The sequence below is a fragment of the Coturnix japonica genome, chromosome 17, assembly GCF_001577835.2.
Source record: "Coturnix japonica isolate 7356 chromosome 17, Coturnix japonica 2.1, whole genome shotgun sequence".
Lineage (NCBI taxonomy): Eukaryota > Metazoa > Chordata > Aves > Galliformes > Phasianidae > Coturnix > Coturnix japonica.
Genome location: NC_029532.1, coordinates 441577 through 465688, shown reverse-complemented (window position 1 = coordinate 465688; position 24112 = coordinate 441577). Strand labels below are relative to the sequence as shown.

The 24112-nt window shown below is 51.3% G+C and overlaps 3 protein-coding genes across 11 annotated transcripts in view; 2 read left to right on the top strand and 1 right to left on the bottom strand.

Moving 5' to 3' along the window:
• The first annotated feature begins 759 nt into the window (after nt 1-759).
• On the top strand, nt 760-10026 carry LOC107321671 (ectonucleoside triphosphate diphosphohydrolase 8). Its single transcript, XM_015878816.2, has 10 exons — nt 760-1942; nt 2022-2153; nt 2578-2695; nt 3469-3619; nt 6246-6405; nt 6755-6985; nt 7527-7790; nt 8273-8383; nt 8525-8659; nt 9269-10026. The coding sequence occupies exons 1-10, from the start codon at nt 1919-1921 to the stop codon at nt 9458-9460; spliced, it is 1518 nt and encodes a 505-aa protein (XP_015734302.1). The 5' UTR covers nt 760-1918; the 3' UTR covers nt 9461-10026.
• NOXA1 (NADPH oxidase activator 1) lies at nt 10022-19037 on the bottom strand. 3 transcript variants are annotated; one of them, XM_015878812.2, is made up of 15 exons: nt 18748-19037; nt 18383-18465; nt 17533-17641; nt 16481-16615; nt 15353-15460; nt 14611-14670; nt 14040-14077; nt 13381-13522; nt 13144-13197; nt 12755-12824; nt 12510-12568; nt 11585-11754; nt 10983-11088; nt 10767-10890; nt 10022-10550 (listed from the first exon to the last, which is right to left on the bottom strand). In XM_015878812.2, the coding sequence occupies exons 1-15, from the start codon at nt 18919-18921 to the stop codon at nt 10456-10458; spliced, it is 1527 nt and encodes a 508-aa protein (XP_015734298.1). In that variant the 5' UTR covers nt 18922-19037; the 3' UTR covers nt 10022-10455. The 3 variants fall into 3 exon arrangements, with proteins under 3 accessions (XP_015734298.1, XP_015734300.1, XP_015734299.1); XM_015878814.2 differs by having other exon boundaries at nt 12755-12827; nt 18748-19036; XM_015878813.2 differs by lacking the exons at nt 18383-18465; nt 18748-19037 and adding an exon at nt 17726-17892 and having other exon boundaries at nt 12755-12827.
• Nucleotides 19038-19295: 258 nt separating this feature from the next.
• The window catches only part of EXD3 (exonuclease 3'-5' domain containing 3), a 163154-nt gene continuing 158337 nt past the window's right edge, over nt 19296-24112 (top strand). For 5 of the 7 annotated variants that reach the window (XM_015878795.2, XM_015878796.2, XM_015878793.2 and 2 more), the window contains exons 1-2: nt 19296-19399; nt 22319-22379. The gene's annotated coding sequence lies outside the window, so the exon portion shown is untranslated. Of the gene's footprint in view, nt 19400-19498; nt 19520-21322; nt 21768-22318; nt 22380-24112 lie in introns of those variants that run through there. The other 2 variants (XM_032448204.1, XM_032448205.1) reach the window with 2 other exon arrangements.

Here is a 24112-nt window from a genome sequence, read left to right as displayed (position 1 = left end):
GGCCGTGGGCACGGTGCGGGTGGGAGCGGGGCAGGGGGGTCCAAACCATGGGGACAGATGGGGCCCTGGCCGGGGTGGCAGGTCCCTGTCCCTGTCCCTGGGGTGTGTTTCTCGCTGCGACGTGACCATGGCCGTGAGATGTGATGTCCCCGCCTGCCGGGTCCCTCCTGTCCCGGGCACCTCTGCATCTCTCTGTCCCTGGCGCTGCCTGCAGCACTATCAGAGCAGGGGGCGGCAGGGGGGCGCAGGTGACGGGCTCGGCCGTGCCTTACTTGTCTTACAGCTGTGGGACGGGGATACCAATGGACTGCAGCCCCTCTCCCCGATCTCAGGCTCTGTCCCGATGCCAGCCCAGCCCACTCACCAGCTTCCTCGAGGCGTGGATACCGTCAGCATCAAGGCGAGCACTGCCACGCAGCCCCAAACAGCTCCGAATTTGGGGATCCCAGGGCACAGCCTGTCCCCCAGCAGTGAGGTGGTTAACCAGGCTCTATTCCAGCCCCGGCCCTGCTGCCTGCAGGGGAGGTTGCTGGTTTGGGGCCAAGGGGAGGGCCGTGCAGGGGACTCCTGGGCAGCCTTTGTCCCAGGCAGGCGCCGCACTCCAGGTACGTGCTGACACTGCGGTGAGCAGCAGCCGGCCCCACTGGCAGCAGCACAGGTGAGTATGGGCAGGGGACAGCAACGGGTGACAGCGGCGGGGCTTGGCTGTGGGGGGATTGATTCGGGGTAAGGAGGGAGGAGGGTGTGAATGAAGGCAGGTGAGGGTGCCGTGGTTTGTGGCTCAGGTGCCTTCGGTGCACGCAGGGGATGCAGAGGGCAGTGCTGGACCTCGTGCTGGTGGCAGGGTGGGAGGTTGGGCACTGCTCTGCCTGGCAAAGACGCTCTTAGTACGCACATTCCCCCCTTTCTTACAACATTAAGAGGCTTTTTGACCCCAAATCTCTCATATGCACAGCAGCACATCTTCCCAAGCAACACATGGTTTATGGCCAGCAGTGCCTGCGAGCCTGAACTTTAAGGCTTCTCTCCATCCTCTCAGGGGACGCTGTGAGGGGCTGTCAGCAGCTGTCAGCACTTCGCTGTGTCCGGTCACAGACCAACCAGTGCAGGAGCAGCTCACGCAGCGTGCACAGCTGCAAGCTTTCTGCATGCTGAAACCCCTGGGCATTGCTCCCGGTGGAGCCGTACAGCAGCGTGGCTCCACTTCAGCTCTGAGGGTATCACCACCCTTCTGTCCCTTCTGCTTGTGCCCCAAACCTGCTGTACAAGGGCACTGTGCCAGGCACAGTATCTCGTACCGTGCTGACCAACCTGAAGTGCCTCAAAATGCTGGGCAGATCTATTGGCTTCACACCCCTCCCTCTTTGTTTTCTGCTTGCTGAGCTCCTTCCCCACACTCCACTCTCCTCCCCTGTCCTTGTTGCCTGCTGCTGAGATAAGATGGAAATTTGGCCTTACTGAGGGCAGGTGAAGGTGGTTTCACTCGTGGTGCCATTTATCACCTGTCTGGGGCAGATTTTTCCAAGGTGTGTGCTGGTATCGGGACCTTTTCCTTTGCTGTTAAACCAGGAGCAGGGCAAGCACTTCTCAGCAGTGCGGTTCCATCTGTGCAGATCAGCAGGGCTAATAGGGCTGGAGATGGCACAATAGAGGAGTTCATCACCTTGCAGATGATATCTTCTGCCCTTCATTACCATATGGGGCAGGGCCCTTGGCCATAGGATAAGGTCTGATAAAGGTTTCCTGTCCCATGTCCCATGTCCCATGACGTGGAACAGTCAACAGAAGAGAACATTATCCATTATGCATAGCATGTCCTATAGGGCACTGGCCACCCTCATTTGTCACTGGAGATATTGACAGAAGCAAGAATCACCATCTTTTGTGACTTTGCCAGAGGTCTTTCCTCTCCTATTTAATGCTGACCTGGCCTGGCTACAAGGTAAGGGTATTTTCTATGTGTTCCTGGGAGAACAGCACAGCCCAGTGAGCTCTAAGCTGGGGTTGGGGTGTTTTTGCAGGCTGGAAGAGGAATGGAGTACAAAGCCAAGGTCATCACAGGTCTGCTGACAGCCACCTGTGTCTTCAGCATCATTGCCCTCATACTGAGTGCTGTACATGTGAAGGATGTATTTCTGCCTCCTGGCTCTAAGGTAAGGCCTTTGGCAGAAGCACTGCTACCTTCTCTCACTTGGCCGTTGGCTTACATCTATTCTGAGATTCTCCCCAGCTTTAGGCAGGCCGTGCTGTTATTCACCAAAATGGGGACAAACTGCCACGCAGGCTGGCACATCAAGTGGGTCTGTCACAGTTTTCTTGCTTACAGCACATACAGCCTTTGCACTGCAGGGCACCCAGGGAACTCCCCCATTAGCTCACAGAGCCATGGCCCCAGTGCACTGCTGACTGCAATGTCACGCTTTCCCTGCTCTGGTGACACTCTTGGCTCAGTCATGTGAACCACTCCCTGCCCGCTGGGAGCTCTGCCCGCTCACCTGGAGCTCTCCCAGCTCTGCCACCAGCTAAATCTGCTCTGTCCCTCCCGACACCCCGCATCCCATCGGCATCTCTCCGCAGTTCGGGCTGGTGTTCGACGCCGGCTCCACGCACACGGCGCTCTACGTCTACCAGTGGCCGGCAGACAAGGAGAACGGCACGGGCATCGTCTCCCAGGTGGAGTCCTGCACTGTGAATGGTGAGTGCTGGCACGTGGCCGTCCATCTCCCTACTCTCTGTTCAACCTAGAAGGCTGTTCTGGGCAGAGTCAGTTTAGTGGGACTGACAAAAGGCCACTGACCCAGGGCAGAGTGCCTGGGCGAGGGGTGGGAGATTGTAGAGCCGGCCCCGATGACAAATCAAGGCACTGCAGCCACAGTGTGGCAGTTACTGGTTAACTGTGCTCCAAAGCAAAGGTCTGATGAAGGGCGAAGGGTAAGTGAGAGGGCACTTGGGCTAGTGGCAGGGCTGGAGCGCAGAGCTTGGGGGAAGGGTTGATAAAGACATTGGCTGTCCCCACCCAGTGCAGGACCACACTGGGAGCTCAGATCAAGCACCAGCCTATGAAAGTAAAAGCGTGTTTGTGCTGAGCTGCACAGGGAGCACCTCAGTGTGTGCATCGGATCCACACATCCCCTCTGAAGGGCAAATGAGAGAATCCCTCTTTGCCGGGGACGTGAGGAACCTGCTGTTTGTCAACTGGCTGCTGACAATGGGGATTAAGCACACACAGCATCACAGCAGCTCCCCACTCCTTGGAGGCAGGAGCTCACTGTCTGCTCCTGCAGTGTGCATGTGCCACCTCCAGGCAAGCCAGCTCTGAGCTGTGCCCTTCTGGAGATGCCCTTGGATGGGCACAACTGATCTTGACACATGGGGAAAACCTGTGGGGTCTTCCTGGCTTTTAGGGTGGACATGTCTCCTGTCATCCTGTTCCGCTCCTCCTGGGCATCACAAGGTGCTCTGTTGCAGGATCTGGCATCTCCAGCTATGCAGATGATCCCACTGGAGCTGGTGCCAGCCTGAAGCCCTGCCTGGACAAGGCCATGACAGCTATCCCTGCAGAGCAGCAGCGGCAGACACCCACCTACCTGGGGGCCACAGCGGGCATGAGGCTGCTGAGGTACAGGCACTGCCCCCACCACACACTTCAGCATCTTAGAAGGGGTGTGGGGCTGGGATTGGGGGCAGAGGGGCAGCTGCTCAGACAGACCATGGCAATGGGCTGAGCATCCATTTCTGTAGCCCACTGGGGCTGACCAACATAGCCAGCTCACTGCTCCATGGGGAAACTGCAGCCTACACTGGTGCCTGCCTGGCAGTACCCTGGGGAAGGAACAACATACTTTGCTAGACTTGAATTCATAGAATGGTTTGGGTTGGAAAGGATGTTATAGGATGAAAAGCAATGGATGGACGGGGTGTATGCTGTCACTGTGTAGTCCCACTGCTTTGCAGGTCACAGTCTTTTACTATTAGCCTGCTCTGAAAGCTCCCCTGCAATTGCCTCTTCCACCACATGGGATTTGTCTTCTTCTGCAGGGAGCAGAACAGCACAAAAGCTGATCAGGTCTTTGCTGAGGTCAGCAAGACCATTCGTGAGTACCCTGTGGACTTCCGTGGAGCTCAGATCCTCACTGGGAATGAGGAGGGTGCCTTTGGCTGGATCACCGTCAACTACCTGNGTCTGCTGAGGCGCCCTGTGTCGTCAGCATCATTGCCCTCGATTACTGTGAGATGCTTGTTATATTGTGATGAGGATTGTATTTTCTGCCTCCTGCACAATGAACGGTAAGGCGCTTTTGCATAAGCACTGCTACCCTCGTCACTGTGGCGTTGCTTCTTACATCGTGATGTCTGAATTCTCCCCGCAGGTTTAAGGCCGGTGCTGTTATTCACCAAAAGGAACATGGTGGACAAACTTGCCATCGCCAGGCTGCCAGCATCAAGTGGTTCTGTCGACGAAGTGTTTCTTGCTATACAAGCACAAATATCAGCTCTTTGCATGCAGTGTTCACAGGGATACTCCCGTCATGGTAGCTGCAGCAGAGCCGATGGGGTCCCCAGTGCACTGCTGACTGCGATATTTGTCACGCGTTCGCGATGGCTCTGGGTGGATGCTAGGCTGCGTGGGCTCAGTCTAGTGTTTGAGAAGCGCACTCCCTGCCCGGTGGGAGTCTTCTGCCCGGCTGCACCTGGGTAGCTCTCCCAAGGCTGTCTCGTCTGCCACCAGCTAAATCTGCTCTGTCCCTCCCGACACCCCGCATCCCATCGGCATCTCTCCGCAGTTCGGGCTGGTGTTCGACGCCGGCTCCACGCACACGGCGCTCTACGTCTACCAGTGGCCGGCAGACAAGGAGAACGGCACGGGCATCGTCTCCCAGGTGGAGTCCTGCACTGTGAATGGTGAGTGCTGGCACGTGGCCGTCCATCTCCCTACTCTCTGTTCAACCTAGAAGGCTGTTCTGGGCAGAGTCAGTTTAGTGGGACTGACAAAAGGCCACTGACCCAGGGCAGAGTGCCTGGGCGAGGGGTGGGAGATTGTAGAGCCGGCCCCGATGACAAATCAAGGCACTGCAGCCACAGTGTGGCAGTTACTGGTTAACTGTGCTCCAAAGCAAAGGTCTGATGAAGGGCGAAGGGTAAGTGAGAGGGCACTTGGGCTAGTGGCAGGGCTGGAGCGCAGAGCTTGGGGGAAGGGTTGATAAAGACATTGGCTGTCCCCACCCAGTGCAGGACCACACTGGGAGCTCAGATCAAGCACCAGCCTATGAAAGTAAAAGCGTGTTTGTGCTGAGCTGCACAGGGAGCACCTCAGTGTGTGCATCGGATCCACACATCCCCTCTGAAGGGCAAATGAGAGAATCCCTCTTTGCCGGGGACGTGAGGAACCTGCTGTTTGTCAACTGGCTGCTGACAATGGGGATTAAGCACACACAGCATCACAGCAGCTCCCCACTCCTTGGAGGCAGGAGCTCACTGTCTGCTCCTGCAGTGTGCATGTGCCACCTCCAGGCAAGCCAGCTCTGAGCTGTGCCCTTCTGGAGATGCCCTTGGATGGGCACAACTGATCTTGACACATGGGGAAAACCTGTGGGGTCTTCCTGGCTTTTAGGGTGGACATGTCTCCTGTCATCCTGTTCCGCTCCTCCTGGGCATCACAAGCTGCTCTGTTGCAGGATCTGGCATTTCCAGCTATGCAGATAACCCCGCTGAGGCTGGAGCCAGCCTGAAGCCCTGCCTGGACAAGGCCATGACAGCTATCCCTGTAGAGCAGCAGCGGGAGACACCCACCTACCTGGGGGCCACAGCGGGCATGAGGCTGCTGAGGTACAGGCACTGCCCCCACCACACACTTCAGCATCTTAGAAGGGGTGTGGGGCTGGGATTGGGGGCAGAGGGGCAGCTGCTCAGACAGACCATGGCAATGGGCTGAGCATCCATTTCTGTAGCCCACTGGGGCTGACCAACATAGCCAGCTCACTGCTCCATGGGGAAACTGCAGCCTACACTGGTGCCTGCCTGGCAGTACCCTGGGGAAGGAACAACATACTTTGCTAGACTTGAATTCATAGAATGGTTTGGGTTGGAAAGGATGTTATAGGATGAAAAGCAATGGATGGACGGGGTGTATGCTGTCACTGTGTAGTCCCACTGCTTTGCAGGTCACAGTCTTTTACTATTAGCCTGCTCTGAAAGCTCCCCTGCAATTGCCTCTTCCACCACATGGGATTTGTCTTCTTCTGCAGGGAGCAGAACAGCACAAAAGCTGATCAGGTCTTTGCTGAGGTCAGCAAGACCATTCGTGAGTACCCTGTGGACTTCCGTGGAGCTCAGATCCTCACTGGGAATGAGGAGGGTGCCTTTGGCTGGATCACCGTCAACTACCTGCTGGAGACACTTATCAAGGTTTGGGCCAGAGGGGAGGGCACGGGGGGGCTGGGGATATGCATAGTGTGTGTATCTTCCTGTCTGAGTCAAGACCAGATTTCTTTATTCCCACAAGAGTGAAATGTCATTTTAGAGTGACAGTCACCCAAACAACTGCAGCACGTTGTTGTGAACTGCACCTTTGGCTCTATGGGTGTGATTAAGATCCAAACCTCAGCACTACACAGAGATCTATGTGGGTTGAGGAGGATATGGGCAAAAAGGGGTTAAATGGGGACATAGGATGTGGAAGGTCTCCCAGGGGCTTTTGAGGTCACAGAACCTTTAGGGAAGGGACAGACTAACACTGTCTGCCTTATGGGGCCAGTTTTCCTTCACAGGAAAATGGGAACATCCACAGAACACTGAAGTGCTGGGAGCTCTGGACCTTGGAGGAGCCTCAACACAAATAACCTTCCAGCCCGGAGTCACTATTGAAGATAAAAACACGTCTGTCCACTTCAGGCTGTACGGCACCAACTACTCGCTCTACACCCACAGCTACCTGTGCTACGGGCAGATGCAGGCCTTGAAGAGGCTGACGGCAGCCCTCCATCAGGTACCTCAGCCGCTGGGCAGTAGAATCTGCTCAACGGTTTTCCATTGCCACGAATAATGTCTTCCAGAAAATCTGTGCATGTATGTAGAAAAAGTCCAAGGGAAGTTTCACAAATTGCAGAACCTGAGAAAGGCTTATACTTTATGTACTGGACTAAAAAAATGTTATCATTTGAGTGGGAGGTGGTGGTGGGCTTCTGCGGGGCGCTCTCCTCCCCAGTGGTTTCCAGGTATCAGCTTCATTGCATCTCAAGTGACTTGCAGGTCCCTCTCTGGACAGTAGATGCAGCATCCAGTTAGCAGAGGGCACAAGGTCCAGTCAGCCACAGGCACCATCTGGCACCTCCTGGCCAGGATTATCGAGTCTCCAAATTGTGTGTCCCTACATAAGAGAGCAGATTGGGTGGGGAGTTTGGGATCCCAGATCCTCCTGGGGTCTGGATCCTGCTTTCTGGGAGGGTGTAAGCACAGGCTGAGCTGTGGGTAGGGTCTCGCTGGCATCCCACATCATGCACTGGTAATGGCTCCCTCTCTTTCAACAGGACAGCTTGTATGCCCAGCAGATATCACAGCCCTGCTACCCCAAGGGATACCAGGAGAACATCACCATAGCAGAGATCTATGACAGTCCCTGTGTCCCCATTCCAAGCATGCTCAGCCCTGCACAGGTCCTCACGGTGACAGGGACAGGGAACCCTGCAGCGTGCCGCGCTGCCATCCTGAAGCTCTTCAACTTCACCTGCGGGGCCAACAGGACGTGTGGGTTCGACGGGGTCTATCAGCCGCCCGTACGGGGACAGTTCTTTGTAAGGAGCCTCTGACTGTGGGGTGGTGCTGAGGGTGTGGGGATGGAGGGTGGGAGTCTTCTCTACTGTTGGTTGTGAGAGGGGAAGGCAAGAGAGAGAACTCCAAAGCTGGTCCCTTCTGCAAATCTCTGCCCCTAAGCTGGAAGGTGGATTCTGCCTTATGCAGCGGTCCAGTCCCTCCTGAGGGAAACAGGAAGATCTTGTCCATGAGGAACAAGTCTGGTCTGATTTGGCAGGGCTCCCAAGTACAAGCAGAAGCCCCAGGGCTTGTCCATGAGCTCCAAGTCTTGTCAGGCTTTACTCTAAGATCTGGCCCAAGAGATTGCAGTGAGATGTTCTGCCACAGCTCAGCCAGCCCTCCTGATCTGGCGCTCCACTCATCCAAGGCAGGGATAGCAGCGCTGACTCCCAGCCCAGAGGTGCTGTGAGGACTTTGCATGAGGAGGGAGATGTAGTTTTTACCACCACCCCTTCTTCCCCAGGCCTTTTCTGGGTTCTACTACACTTTCTCCTTCCTGAACCTGACCAGCCAGCAGTCTCTAAGCCATGTCAATGCCACGGTCTGGGACTTCTGCAACAACACCTGGTCCAAGGTGAGAGCCTTGTAAAGGGCACCAATGAGCCCCCTGCTTGTCCTCCCCCAGATCCCTGCCCAGAAAGCACATGCTCTGCTGTTCTCTGGGCCAGGGAGGGTTTTGTTCCTCATTATACTGTGTCCCCCGATGGCTCTGAAGCTGGTGGAGACCTTCCCGCAGAATAAGGAGCACCTCCACACATACTGCATGGTGGGACTTTACATCTTGACACTGCTGGTTGATGGCTATAAGTTTGATGAACACACGTGGAGCAACATCCACTTCAGCCAGAAGGTAAAATAAAGCCCTGTGGGGCAGTGGGAACAGGCAGCTGTGGCCATGTCCTTGCCCTGGCCCAAGGACACAGTGCTTTGCAGGGGGCTGGACTGAAGGATCTCTACAATCCCTGCAGTTCTGTGGTCCAGGAGCACCATCCCTGCACTCTCCTGCACCAGAAATGTGTCCTTGCCTTGTGTCTGTCACCTGGGGATCCCAGTGCAGCTTCAGTCCTGCCTGCCCCCAAACCCCTGACCCCAGCTCTTAGGTACTCAGGTGGAAACATAAGCTCATTTTAAGGGGGTGAAAGAAGTGCAGAGCAAGATTCAGCTGTTTTGATCACTAACGTTGGGCAGAATTCACACAAGCATCAGGGAAGTGATGGTGGCCCCGTCAGCCACGTGAACCAGAATGTGATCAGAGCTGAAGGATTTTGAGGGAAGACACAGATCACAGAGGCACATTTGCACAACAGCAGCTGCTCTTTAAGCCCTTGGGAAAGGGGACAGCAAAGCTGTCTGTGTAACTGGTACTGGTAGGACCAGGTTTGCCACAGTCCCTTGCACTAAAGCCACCACTGCCCAGGGGAGGCACTTTCTGATGATCTCCTGTGCTCTGTCACCTCAGGCAGGAAACACAGACATCGGCTGGACGCTGGGCTACATGCTGAACCTCACCAACATGATCCCCATGGAGGCTCTGGAACACGTCAAGGGGCAGCAGCCCAGTCTGTGGGCAGGTGCCATCTCCTTCATTGTGCTGGCCATAGTTGCAGGCCTGGTGGCAATTCTCCTCCAGTGTTTCTGGAAATCCAAGTAGCTCCAGGTATCAACCTATGGGCACCCTGCCTTCTAAACCAGGCAGAGAAAGTGGTGCAAGAAAAGGTGGAAGCAAAAGAGGGAAGAAGGTGTTAAGCCCCACCTCCACTGCTCATGAAGTCTTCTTGAACCACCTCTGTAAAGACATCAAAGGCATCTTGAGCTCCCTACAAACCTCCATGAGGAAAAGATGCCAGAAACCTCTTAGATCTGGTTGACAAAGGCCAAACTGAGACGTGGCGGCCATATAAATTCAAGCCAGAAATAAAACCCTTTTTCTTTTTCAAATACGAAGGTCATTAACCAGCCTAGCAGAGTTTCCATCCCTTGGCACTTCCACTCCTGCTGGGCTGGCTCTCTCCAGCTGCAGCTGTGGAAGGCAATGGGTGCTGGAGAGCAGTGGTGGCCACCTACGCTCTGAGGGGAGGACTGACATTTTCTGTATCCTGTCTTGTACAAGATGTGCAGGATTTTTGTGGTATGTGGTAGAATATCTTTCCAAGGACAGACTGCTAAGATATTTACTGGCATATCTCAGCAGAAAAATACAATTGGAACTTGATTTAAGAGCTGCCAACTTGGCTCAGTGTTTATTTTATATTCAAGTTATATACTCCAGCTTTGACAGACACTAAATCCATAGCAGGCTCCAGCTCCAGGCACTTGAGTGTTTTATCTACATCAGCAGAGCCCAGCACAGCTCAGCTGCAGGAACCAGACAGTCCCTTTCAGTGCTTCCAGCTCCAGCCACCAGGCCAGCACTGCAATGCCCAGCCTGTCCTCTGCACTGACCCTCCAAGCCTCTGCCAGAGCCCCAGGCTGGTGTGAGCAGGAGTGTCTCCACAGCTGCCTCTCTTTGCTGCAAGACCCCCATCCACACAGCAAGAAGTAGGAAAGTCCAGGCAGGACTGTCTAAGGGCTCGAGAAAAGAACCAAAGGCAGATGGGACTGATGGCAGTGGGCTCCTCATGCAGTCAGGCAGAAGGCTGCTGTTCCCTATGGGAAGGCAGCACAACTGGTCTGGGTTGCAAAGCATTTAGGGAAGATGCCGGTCTTGCCATTGCAGTGTCCTTCAAGCCAGTCCTCGTTCACTGAGAAAACAAAAAGAATCAAGATAAGCTCTGGCTCATAGGAGCAAGGTGAGTGAGAGTTTTCATGGCTCAGAGTTAACTATGGGCAAAACCCAGTGCAAGTCTGCACCTCCTGTTGTCATTAACTTGAAACAGCACTGGAGAAGCCATCCACTCCTCCATCACTCCCTACATCAGACTCTTTCAGAGAGCCTGCAGACAGGACTGGAGAAATACCTTCAGAGAGAATATCCAGCACATCCCCCTTGCTGAACTCCAGGTCTCCTGGTCCCTGTGCAGGGTATGAGTGCTGGGCCAGCATCCGGTAGAGGATGGGTCTGCCTGAGTGGGAGTCCGAGTCCTACAGCAAAAAATCAGCACGAAGGTTGCAAGGAAAAGCAGAGACTAGATTAGAGCCCAGCACAGCAGAGACACTTGTCACAGCCCACATACCTGGCAGCAGAGTGTGATCCTGCCATCTGTCAGCTGCTGCCACATCTTCCCTAGATCTTCCTCTCCTGAAACTGCACCCAGTTCTTTGCCATCCAAATGCCTGTAGCTGTAAGGGTTCATTAACATGACTCAAATCATATGATCTAAAGACAAACATTTAGGCAGTTCTAGCCCTCTAAATCTTCAGTCTGCAAAGCTCTTTGTAAACCAGCTCCAAGCTTGTCACCTCGTGCAATGACAAGGGGACACCCTGCATGCTCAATGGGCACAAATGGCACTGTTGGGGAGGGTCCGAATCTCTCATGTCTGCACCAACTATGAGTCCCCAGGGATGTAACGCTCAGGGATACCCACCCCAGGACTAGCTCACATTGAACTCCCACTTTCCTTCTGTTCCTTTCCTTCTTGACAATGGCACAGTGTCCTTGCAAAGATCCTCCAGGTCTCCAAAGCCTGCGGATCACACACTGCTCCCCAACTATGAGACTGCTTTGGCCCTGGGGACCAGACGGGCTCAGATAGATGCCTGCATCCTCAGGGAAATCATCACTGCCAAACACTGCAAGGGCAGCGTGCACAGTGAGTGCCACAGGACACCATACCTCAGCCTCCCACGCTCTGCCTGCTGGCCAAAACTCTCCCGGAGCAGCGCCCGCAGCGCCGGCACTGACGGCACCTCGCCTGCCCTCACCAGCACCGAGCACTCACAACGCACTCGCAGCACAGCTGGTCTGTCCGTGCTGGATGGAGCTTCTCTGTGGGTGACGGGGACCTGCAGAGAGATGTGGCAACACAGACAGCTGGTTATTCAAGGCAGCTCTTGTCACTAAAGCTGGCAGATGCAGGATCCTATTTCAGTGCTGCCGTAGTGACAGTGGAGCATCAAAATGAAGATTTGACTTTTTGAGAGGGAAAATATGGGTTCAAATCCTAGGTTAAAACTTAAATGTCATGACCCAGGAAGCCTGTTTCCGGCTCAGATAAGAAAAGAAAACAAGCTCTATTTAGAGGTAAACCTGTATAAGCCGAGCCCCAGGTCCTCCACACAGCTGGAGAGGTGCAGCCAGGTGCACCAGGTCCTACTGCCTGCTGTCAGAAGTACAGCTCCAAAACAAGACCCCAAATCCCTGCAGACATGGACGGCAAAGACAAGGGGATAAGGGCTGATCTGCAGCTGGCACTGCTAGAGAGGTGCTGACTCCAAGTGGACATGAAAGCAGTTCCAGCTCTACCACACATTGGCTGGCAATGACATGGAGCTGCACTGGGTGGTATCATCCCAGAAGAAACCTAGTATGGATGTTTGAATTATCATCATAAGCAGACTGACAAGGACACTAAATGTTACACGGGAGGAGGGGACAAGGGACAGCAGGTAGTTCAAAGGCAAAATGTGCTGCAAACTGGGCACTGCTGTGCCTGGGGCTTTTGGCTCCTAGGAGCAGCTGGCCATAATCTGACCCTCTGTGCTGTTTATACCCTTCATTTCCTAAGGCTGTGGCAGCTTCAGTTTGTTAAACACCTTACCTCCAAATCCACCTGGGATCCAGAATCATTCGCAGAAACATTTTCTTCCCCAGGAGATTCTGCAGAATGAGAGCACAAAAACAGCACCTGCAGTCAGCAGAGGTCCCACAGCCATTCTGCAACCCACCTGCATACAGGCAGCCACTGCTTCAGAGGGTAGCAACCTCCCCATGCACAATGAGCCCCTCTGGGCACAGCAGCAGCTTCACAAATCACCCACAGGTGTCCTTGGCCCACGAGAGTACCTGGGATCTGCTTCACATGGAGCCGGCTGGGAGGCAACTGGGCAGGAGGGAGAGGAATCCCATCACTGATCTTCTGCAACAGAGCAGTGTTGGAAAGGAGTGAGCAGAAGACACCACAGAGTGGGTAAGGCCAGTGTTCAGATCAGAGGCTGCAGCACGTCATAAATTTTCCCAAGTGAGTGTTATGGCCAGGGATTCACTTGGAAGAAACAGCAGCATTAACCCTTCTATTGTTCAAGAGCACTCAGTCTTTGCCCCAGGTGTCTGAGCTCAAACACTGTGCTTGCCTTTGCTACCATTCTATCCCTCTGTAATCTTACAAACAGAAGTTCTGAATGTGAATTTCTCAGTCCTTTCCTGTTCCCCTGGGTTTCAGGGCCTTAACTCACCCATTTATCCACCTTTGGGGCAGGCTCCAGGAGAGAGGTCGGTATGTGCAGCTTCTGTGGGACAAAAGGGTTTGTTCTCAGAAACTGCTGAAAAACACCCAGCAGCCCTTTAAACATCCATCAGCCCTTTAAACACCCAGCAGCCCTTTTGCACCTTTTTCTTCCAAAAGCATTGTTATTTAATTCCTCTTTTCTTTGCTATTCATCTGATGTTCAGATGAGGTAAATTTCCTTTACCTGCCCATCATGGATGGCTGTAGCCCAGCCATCTGCTCCTCTTGCCAGCACAAAAACCAGGCTGCTGGCTTTCACTGCCAACTTCTCTGCACCCTCCGGGTAATAATGGGACAAAACTCGATAGTAGCCGGATTCACGGTCTCTGGAAAGAAAGAATGAGAATAATGATAAACATCTTCCAGATCAAAGCAGTGACTGAATTCAGCCTTCAATTTCTGTTGCTACTTTATCATCAGAACAATTGATTTTCATGTTTTTTGAACTGCTTAGTGAATGTTTGGGAACTCTGTATTGAGAGCCAGACCTGGGCAGCTGAGCACCCTCTGCCACTGACCTGGGCAGATCCTACTGGCTCCCTCTGCCCCCATTCCCAGCCTGAATGTGATCTTTGCCTGTATCCCCAAATCACGGAATCAATTCCTGCAATCTGTCCTGATATCTCTGCACAAGAGCTGCCACTGAACTGCCACACTCTTGCCAGGTGCAGTGTTTCATGCAGCCACACAAGCCTTTACGCATTCAGCATTCGTTCTGCCCTTGGGGACAGGTGGGTGTGAATCACAAGGAATCCTCAGGCAGAGACATAGGGAAACAAAACATGATTTTTTGAACAGAAATAGCAAGAGAAGAGTTAGACCAGGGTAGAACTGAACACGTACCTCACAGCATCAGCACTGGGTTCATAAAAGCCCTGTTTCTGTGGGGGCACAACAGCATATATTTATAACAGTATGTTATATAGAAACATTACCACCTTATATACTGTCCCTGTGAATAGGAGGGAGTTTCACATATGGTATTTTCTGTAATCCCTATTTGTTCCACCACACCTTGCCAGGATGAACCTGCCACCTCTCCTTCTCCCTCTTTCCCCGTCACGAGCAGGATAACAAACCATCACAGTGCAAGCAGCTACGCCTGCACTGACAAATTTACACAGTAAATTTACAAATGTGTGTTCAATGCAGCAAAGTCCCCACTGCTCTTTGGACGCAGCAAAGAGACAAAACCACATCATCCAAGGGTTGGAGACTCATTCTGTCAAGTCCTTTTCAGTCTACATCAAAGCACTCCAGCTGGCTCTGAAAGCCCCTTGGATCTGGTCTGGCACTGGGCTTCAGAGACAGAAACAGCACTGTTTGTTCATTAATATGCTCCTACACTAATGGTGTGAGGATCTGAGGCTCTACATGGGGCTCCATGACTGCTCCATTCCAATGTCCTGCTCACCTGTGGCCTGAGAGGTTCAAAGCCAATGTACTCATCATTAGGAATGATGGAGGAGATCACCTGTGGGAGGAAAAAATAATGACTTTTCCAGATCTGGGCTGGACAAAGAGATGGTCAAGCTTCCTGTGAGACTGTCACTCAGACCCACTTCCTTCTGACCCCTCGAGCAGTCAGGCTTAAAGCAGAGAACTGCATTTAGTAGAAAATGCAGCTTCAGCAGTTTTTGTCCGTGCATTTTCCATCTTCCCAAAGCCCTTCTAAAGTATGAGTGGATTATTTCCCCTTTCCCTTGTTCATGCAGGAGAGACCTGGCGCTTCTGCTGACTAAACTGGACATGGGAGGGATCGGAAGAATTCTCTGCTGGTTTGCACTAAAGTACATGGCAAAGCATTTTTCTCCCAAATGCGTGTTTGTCCCATTGGGAATGCACTAATGAGGAGGAATGTGCTCCTTTGAAAACATTGTGGTCAGCAAAAGGATACCCGTGGGGATTTGTAAACACCTGCTCAGTTGTGGTTGGGTTTGTTTTTTTTTCGGTTGAAAGTGATTAAGATTGGGAAGGATTTGAGCAGCAATGTCATTTTCTGACAGGTAAGGTGTCACTTCTCACAGATTTTAGCTTATGTCCCTAGATGCCTTGACTGAGAGCAGTGCAGTGATTGGTGCAGCAGCCAGCAATAATGTCATAAGGTGGGGTGTTAATCCGTTTGCTGTTTATTTGAATCATCACATGCCTGTTACCTTGGGTTTACCCAGGAAATCCTTTGAATCCAGCTGTTCAACTTCCTTCTTTCGTGGTCTGAAAAATTCCCCCGGGGGAACCTGCATAGGCTCTAAAAATAGATGATTCTGGGGCGTGGGAAGAAGATAAGGGAAAAGCCATCAGTTAATATTAAATGAAACACGGCAGCAGTGAAAAGCAAATATGGCTTCTGTGTGTGAGGGAGATCATCAGGAAGACATCGGGGCAAAAAATAAAGCTGTGAACTTGATGAAGGTCACTAAGTCTCAACAAGCACATGAAAAATAAAAGTCCAGCAGCCACTACCCAGTATTGAGCCAAAGGCCGAGTGTCAGCGCAGCAGGGCTGGGGAGGAGGGCACTGCAGTGAAGTCTGTTCAACAATCTCTACATTCCTCTTGTTGTTGATGCAATGGCTCAGTGTGAATAGTGAATATAAATCATATACGAAAGTAAAGCACAAATGTGATGCTAGAGGAGATAATTAGATTAATGAAGTGATAACTCTTTAGAACAGGGATAAAGGAAACAAGGAAGTATGGAGGCAACAAATAATGAACCCTCCAGGGAGAGTAAATCAGATACCTGTGAGTCGTTCTTGATCATAAAAGAGTCTTAACAGGAAACTATTATGTAGAATCACCTCCATAAACAGGTTTGCACTTTACTTAAGCTCTAAACATGATTGCCATTAACGTCTGAGCTGCTACCAATTGTCACCAAAGCCAAAGGGATTCAAAGGAGTCTGCCAGCTTTGTGAGAAGTGAGACTCTCCAAATCTGCATTTAAACACTGCATGAGGCAACTTGTTTCACAGTGCAAGTATGAACACAACTGAGCTCCTGAACAGCAGGGTCTGGAAAGCACTGACTGCAACCTGAAAGGTTAGCCCAGAATTCCCAGCTCTGGTGTTATGCTATGAACCTCCTGGAGGTGACGGAGCCATTAGGTACCAGGTTAGCTGAAACTCGGTAGAGCATCACACAGAAATTGCTTAGAGTGCCATCAGTGACCAAACAGGCGGTTAGACGGGAAAACCCAAAGACATAAAACTCTGCATATTCTTATCTCAGATTCCTCAGCTTGAGCCCAAAGGAATTCCCCAGGAACCCACAGATCCAGTCTTACCTGCACTCGCTCAAGGGCCAGGGCCAGCGTTGCTGATCTTCCTTCGGGTCTCCACACGATGGCTTTCTCTAGGGTGTCTTTGGCCTCCTGCCACTGCTGCAGCCGGCACTGCACGGCAGCAGTGCTGTACAGCACCTGAGCCAGCAAGGAGGGAGCAGAGCTGTCTTCCTGCTGCTTATAAGGCAGCAGCTGAACAGACCCAGTGCTACCGACTGGGCTCAGCCAGGCAAGATGATCTGGCACTGAACCACCATGAACATGGCAGCAGCAAGAGCCTGCTCCCCACTGATCACACTGCTGAGAAAACTCCATAATCAGAGTGGAAGGAGATCAAAGCTGTGCTTTCAGCTGGCACTGCCAGCTCTGTTCAAAGCATGGGCAGGCATGGGGAAGAACAGATGAAGGCTGTGTTACCAAACAGGTTTTTATCTTATTTACCTGTGTCTAAAAGGCAAGTAAGGCAAACTATGGGTTTCTTTCTGTGTGAAAATAGATAATATTTTTTGCTGTGCAGAATTATTCTGATTCTCCTTCACTTTGGAATAACCTAACTGGAATGGAGGGAGGGACTGGATATTTATCACACAACCAGCGCATCTTCCTCCAGATGGAACTGGGCACTCCTGGAGCTCCGTGCATTTTAAAGGAAACCTTTGTTTCCAAGTGCATTTGAGCTCAAATAAAGCAGTACTGTGGCACCGAAACTGTTAAAAACAATAAGTTTGGGAAGTATCACCAATAACTTCTTCCTGCCAGGTACAATGTGATGTAAATGAAGAAGGCTGAATGGCAGGTTCCTGGGCTGCTTGGTTTGAGTTGCACAATGACTCCTCGCTCTGGAGGAAGTAAGGGATTAAATATTTCTTCCTGTATCTGCTTCCCTGTCTGTGTAGATGGATTTGGGAACACAAAGTGAACCCTCCCAGTAACGCAATTTTCCCACTGTCCCAATGCAGGGTCTCAAAAAGCTCTTGGGTTACTTATGCTGGCTGCTGAAAACCTGACGAATGCCCCAACAGAGGGGAAGGACAACGAGACAGACTGACCCTTACCTCCCATGCATAGAGAATGTGCCTCAGCCCCAGCTGCTTGTAATCGATGAAGGGGTTTTTCCGTAGATGACTGAAGGCCATTTGATAGTCAGACAGAGCTTCTTCATACCTGCAATGCAGAAATTACAGGTGAAGCTGAGCCTAAAAAACGCTGAAGGCTCTAATTACAGAGTAAACTAGCAAAAACACGTACTCTGCCTAATAGCCTGTGTGAGCAGAGCTGCACCAGAGACGTGCGTCAACTTATGACCACAGAAAATCCTCTGTCCTATCCTTGTACTTATTGCAAGATGAATCTGGTGAGTTGCTCCTCCAGGATTATCTGCACTTTTACCATTTGGAATAAAAGATTGGCTGTGATACCCACAGCACAGCTCTATTTCTGAGAACAAGGAAATGTAAAGAACAAAGGTTTACAAATGATGTCAGCTCCCTCCCCAGCTTGTTGCTGGCAGTTCTGCCCTGGCAACATCTCAGAGAAGAAGGAAAGGTTGGGAAACCTGCTGATGGTGAGCAGCTACAGACAGACACAGCACTGCTCATAGAATTGCTCAGGTTGGAAAAGACCTCAAGGATCATGCAAGCCCTGCACGCAGGAGCGGCTTCTTTCCCTGTGTGCACAGGATGATAATGCTACATATCAGCCACTGCTGGGGTTCTGAAGCTTCTCAATTGTCCTCTGTAAAAGGGAGATGAGACTTGCTGACCTGTAACATGGTTTACAAGGCCAAGCCAGACCTTACAAAATGCTTAAAATTGGTGGAGGATCGAGTTTTAGGGGTGAAGCTGATCAGTAAGAAAACAAACAAACAAAAACAACAAAGAATGAAGAGGCGAGAATATCACTTACATTTCCAACTGCAGGCAAACAAACCCTCTCTGGAAGTAGCCGACAGCGAGGGAGTTGTCCTTTGTGACTGTCTGATCAAATGCCTAAGGAGAAAAACAGACACCTTGGAGATGAGGGAGGACTGTCCCATCATGTGCCCGGCTGCCTGTGCCCCCTTGCTGGAGGTGTCTGGCTCCCCCCGTGGCTCTGGCAGCTCTCCTTGCTTTAAGTGCTCTGCTGTGCTACACAAAGATGTTTTACACCATCCCGGAGCTGTGCCGGGCACGGACCGACGGACATCAGCCGGTTTATGAGCCGGGCTCCTCGGAGCAGCACCGGGGCCGTTTTTCGGTGTGAGCTCAGCCCTCACCCCGCACCGCCCTCACCCGCATCGCGTCCCGCAGCCGCCCGGCCCGCAGGTGCACGCAGCCCACGTTGAAGCAGATCCTGCCCGGCGGCTCCTCGATGCCGCACAACGTCTCCAGCGCCCCGTCCCAGTCCCCTCCATCCGCCAGCAGCACCGCGCGGTGCCAGCGCCTCAGCAGCTCCCGGTACGACATGGAGCGGCACCGGCAGCTGCTCGGCGCTGCGGGGCGGGATGCGGGATACGAGGAAGTGGCTGCGCCCCGTCCGACCTGCCCGGGGCGGGAGGCGGCAGCGGGACCCGGCCCAGCAATGAGGGAGGAGGGGGAGAACAGCACGGGGGGGTGGGAACACGGGGACAGGGAGACATTGCGGGGGAGGGAGTGAGATAAGGGGCCGTGGACACAGCGATAAGGGATGGTTCGGATGTAGCAGCATCGCCGTGCGCATTAAGTCCGGTAATTACGGTAATTTCGGTATGCGGGCGGTCAATACGGTACCGCCCCCCCCATTCAGCGTTATTGCGGCCTATAGCGCCCCCTGCCGGCACGTGTCGGTAAGGGGGTCCGGCTGCGCGCGGGGCCGGCACGGGACGTTCCGGGAACTGCGGCGTCCGCCACGGGGAAGGGTTTGAGAACGGACCGAATGGCGATGGCACTTCCGGGCGGGCGCCAGGTGAGTGCAGCCGCCGTTGGCCACGCGGGGCGCTCCGGGAACGGGAATGGGCCGCAGGAACCGGAACCGAACTGAGAGCAACGGGGGGCGGGACGGGGCGGGGGGACGGACAGCTCGGGGGTACGGAGTGTGCGGCACTGATAGAGAGTGGGCCGGAATGAGCGGCTGACAGGGCGGCACCGGGGGGAGGCCGCAGGGGGGGCGGGACGGGACGGGACGGCGGGCAGCGATGGGTGAGGGGGGAGGAGAGGGACAGGGAGGGACATTGGGGTACATTAGGGTACATTGAGTGCACAGTGGGGGTACAGTGAGGTACAGTGAGGTACATTGAGGTATATTGAGGTACAGTGAGGTACAGTGGGATACAATGAGGTACAGTGAGGTACATTGGGGTACAGTGAGGGGGATACAGTGAGTGATGGGCTCAGAGCTCCCAAGCTGGTGACCCCCCCCGAGCGATGCTGCCCTGCGGGATCTATTGACTCACTGAAATGATGAAGTTTTGTTTAATAAAGTGAAAACCTTCCCGTGCTCCCGTGGATCTGGCAGTCTCAGGCATCACTGGGTGTTTGATGCTCTGTGGTTTCCTATGGCGATATGCTCACGGCCGTGGCAGCTTTTTGGCACCATGTCACTAATTGCCGTAACTTTGGATTCCGTGGTTTTTTTTTTTCTCACTGTTTATTGCAAACAATTGAACAGGAATAATCAGAAATTTCAGCACGGGGAGCAGAACCAGCAGAACACGTACCCTGCAGTGTCAGTTACCTGCCAGCAGACTTTGATTCGGGATCTTTTAGGCAGGATTGCTGCCTATGACGAGTAATCACGATGCTCACGTGCACAGAGCCCTGTCGGTGCTCACTGACAGCAGTGACAGCAAACGTGTCTCAGCTTTGTTGGGGCTGAAGAAGCTGCTCTTGTGAAGCTGCATCAGAGCAATCAGACGTCGCTGCTCACGGAGGTTTGGGAGGACTAAACCACAGCAGCTCAGTTGGTTCAGACACAAAGTGGAGTGAGCTGGCAAAGCTAAAGGCAGATGGAAGGGAAGGGAGGAGTGGGCGTTCTCTGTGTGTCCGCTCAGTGCTGTGAGCTCTTGGCTCTGTTAGGTTACAGCTGGGAGCACAGTGCAGAGCCAGCTGGGTCAGCTGTGCAGGCAAATAACTGTGGCCCACTCAAGCAGCTCCGTGTTGTGATGGGGTGCGTTGGAGCAAGGGATGGCCATGAAGGAACTGAGAGGAGTGGAATTATATGACCAGAAATGAGTTATGCTAAATGCTGAACATCTTTCCATTTCCCATTTTCATCTTTTAATTGAATTAATGTCTAGTAAATTAATACAGTGTGGGAAGAACTGTGGTGGAAGTCAGTGATAAAAGCCTGAACAATTCTTGTGAGAAACAATGAAAGAGGAGAGTGTGAATGCCTGGGATAAGGGAAGGCTGCAGAGAAACTGCACTTAGATTTGTATCAGAAGAGAAGGCTGGGAAGCTCCTTTCCCAGGGCTTGAAACTCTTGTTTCCTCTGTGAACAGACATGCAGGTTTAGTGTTGCAACATCACCAAATGGCATTGACTTGGGCTGCAAGTCGAGAGTGTTGTCCAACTGCTTGGGATCCGGAGCACTGTGCTCTTTCCCAGCTGTGTGAATTCCTTGCGAGGTGAATTAGGGCAAAGAATGCTTTGTGGTCTGCAGATAAGATCAAACGTAATTAAAACCCTCTCTTTGCCACTCGCTTGAGATGACACTTTGGGTACAGTCCTTGGTGCTGGCTCTAAGCTGCAGTTGACCTGTTGGAGAGTTACAGCAATTGCTGCCATCGAACAAATTTCTATGTAAGAAAGAAAAGAAAAGAAAAGAAAAGAAAAGAAAAGAAAAGAAAAGAAAAGAAAAGAAAAGAAAAGAAAAGAAAAGAAAAGAAAAGAAAAGAAAAAGCCATCTCTGATGTTCTTTAGAACAACCCAGTTCCAGCTCAGGTTGCAAAGTACTGTAACTTTCAGTTTGTGTTATTTCTTGTGCTTACAGTTCTCATTCTGCACTGAAACTTTCCGTTTTGTGGTTCCAAAGGGATTCTGTGGCCACTCCTGATTTTTATGCAGAGCCTTGTTTGGGTTTTGTGTTAGTGAAAGAAAGATCCCTTTTCCAAAACATGCAGGACACCGTCTGCCCACTGCTGATCTTTTTAATGTCAAACTCTGCCTGAACCTCCTCGAGGAATAAGCTGTTATGTCAGAAAAAGAGTTGCCTGGAACATAACAGCGCTGTGAGGAATGCGTGAAGATGTGGGAGGAGGACCTTTGCTCTGCTTGGGAAGTGCTTGCTGCATTACGCTGCTTCACATGGGTTTTCTTAGGTTAAACAGTTGCCTGTAAGTTTTTGGGAAGTATTCCTGGGGGACTGAAGTCTCCCACTGGTACAAACTAAAGAGAAATTGGTCTGTTTTTTTGGAGATGGGGAATGCCAGCTTGTTTTACAGAGTAAAGCTGTGAATACACACCGCACTGTGTCAGGCTGGTCTTTAGTAGCCATACTAGTGATAGAACTAGAGGGAATGTCCTCAGGTTGTGCCATGGGAACATCAGGTTGGATGTTAGGATACATTTATTCTCCAAAAGAGTGGGCAGGCACTGGAATGGGCCGCCCAGGGTGGTGGTAGAGTCACCATCCATGGAGGTGTTCAGGAAACGTGTAGATGTTGTACTGAAGGACATGGTTTAGTGGGGAAATACACCTGGTAGGTGGACGGCCGGGCGATGATCTTGGAGTTCTTTTCCAACCTTGGTCATTCTGTGATTCTAAGAAAATGTTTCATGTGTGCTTGAATTGCTTTCTTCCCAAGATAACACTAACCTAGGTGTCCTATTAGCGAGTGTACAGAAAGCTGTGTGTGCTAACCATGGGCTGTTTGGTTCCTTGCAGGACAACGAACAGTGGAACCCCCAGCCATCACTTGGAGATCTCAGTGTCACCATCCTTCTGGGTGAGTCTGATTTTATTCATTTGTTTGCAGAATGTTTCTCTAAACTCATGTGCTTATGTAGGTGTCTGGCAGTGAACTGGACAGTAAACCCAGTACCACTCATACAAACTTGTAGGAAATCATTTCTTTCCTGTGTTTCCATGGCTGCTCTCAGAATGAAGACATCCCTTCAGAAAAGCGATGTTTTATGAAGCTGCAGTGTATTGGGGAGTGGATTTATGAGAATTCAATTCTGATTTGTGAACTTCATGATATTGTTGTTTTTGTAAAGGTTAATTTAACTGTACCCTGTGATGAAAATCTACCCAGCGGTTCCTTACAGATAAAATAGATTGTGTGGAACTCAGTTTATCTTTAAGTTGTACTCGGTTAAGTGCCCCGGTGTCACATCTCATTCAGATTCCTTTCTCAGAAAGTGGGAACTCTGAATTTATCCGTTATTGTCTTTTGTCCTGTTGCCCACTGATAAATTTACCAGCGAAGACTTCCACAATAGAAGGGAACATAAAGCGTCGGTGCAGGCGCGGTCACCAGTCAATGTGTATCATCTGGTTTTCCCTTTTGTTCAGTGGAAAACAAAGGTTGGAGTTTAACGAGAAATTTCTGGAAAGTCTCACATGGGGTTTTTCTGGTCTCCTGTGTACGTGCTGTGGAACGTGGCTGAGCTTCGTTAGAGGGCACTCTTGAATAACACACGGCAATACTGCTGGGCAGCGCTCAGCACATCCTCTGCTGGGAAAAGGAGTCCTGCTGGAGATGTGACGTGCTGCTCCGGAGTACAGAGCGTGGAGCCCAAGATGGATTATCCTGTACATTTCCCTATCTTATGATAAAGGCAAGATCTGCTGTGGGCTAACTTAAAGCTAGAGCTGTATTTAGGAGATAACAGCAATCTAGTAGATAATTCACTGTAGTTTTCCAACAGTGGATTCATTTATTTAAATAATACCCCATAAACTGCCTTGATCCTTAATGGATGTTCTTATGAGAACTTTTCTGTATTCTGCTGTTATCTTTAAGAAAAAATGCCTTAGAAGCAATAAGAAACTCTCCAGACTGTCTTGGATTTTGATCTCAGCCATTACATGAGTTCTTTCTGTGCCTTTGACAAATTGCTTTTTGTCTTCTTTCACTTTCCTTCTGTAATGGAGAGGATAATCATTTTTACCTTGGGAGAATTAGTCAGTGTACAGAAATGTGCCCTGAAATTTCAAGTGTTGTAGATTTTTAAAGTATAATTAAGGTGTTGAACAAAGCAGGAGTCAGGAAAGTTGAACTGAAGGTTGCTAAAACTGCTTTGGTGCTTCTTCTGTTCAGGCAAGATTACAGAGCAGATCATTTGCATTAATTTTGACTTTTCTTGATGCTTTTTGTTTTTGTGCAGGGAGAAACACTCTTTATATGTGGGAGTCAGATTGTCTGTAAACATAAACACAATCTTTGCTTTGCCCAAAACATACCTTGTTTTGCTTTTATAAAAGCATAACAAACTGGTGTAACTTGAAACATTTTTCTGAGCAATTAGCTCTGAATCATACCTGCTCTGGGTAGGCTTGGCTGTCTGAAGTGCACGTTTCCTATGCAGGAATGATGCCTGCAGTACAGAAACCTCAGCAGCTTTAATATATTGCTTTACGTAGCCGGTAAATTCCCTCTTCTGTTTTAGCAACAGTGCTACCAGCTGGGTTCTGTGTAAGCACTTGCAGGTGGTGCTTGCGTGCTTGTGATGTTTG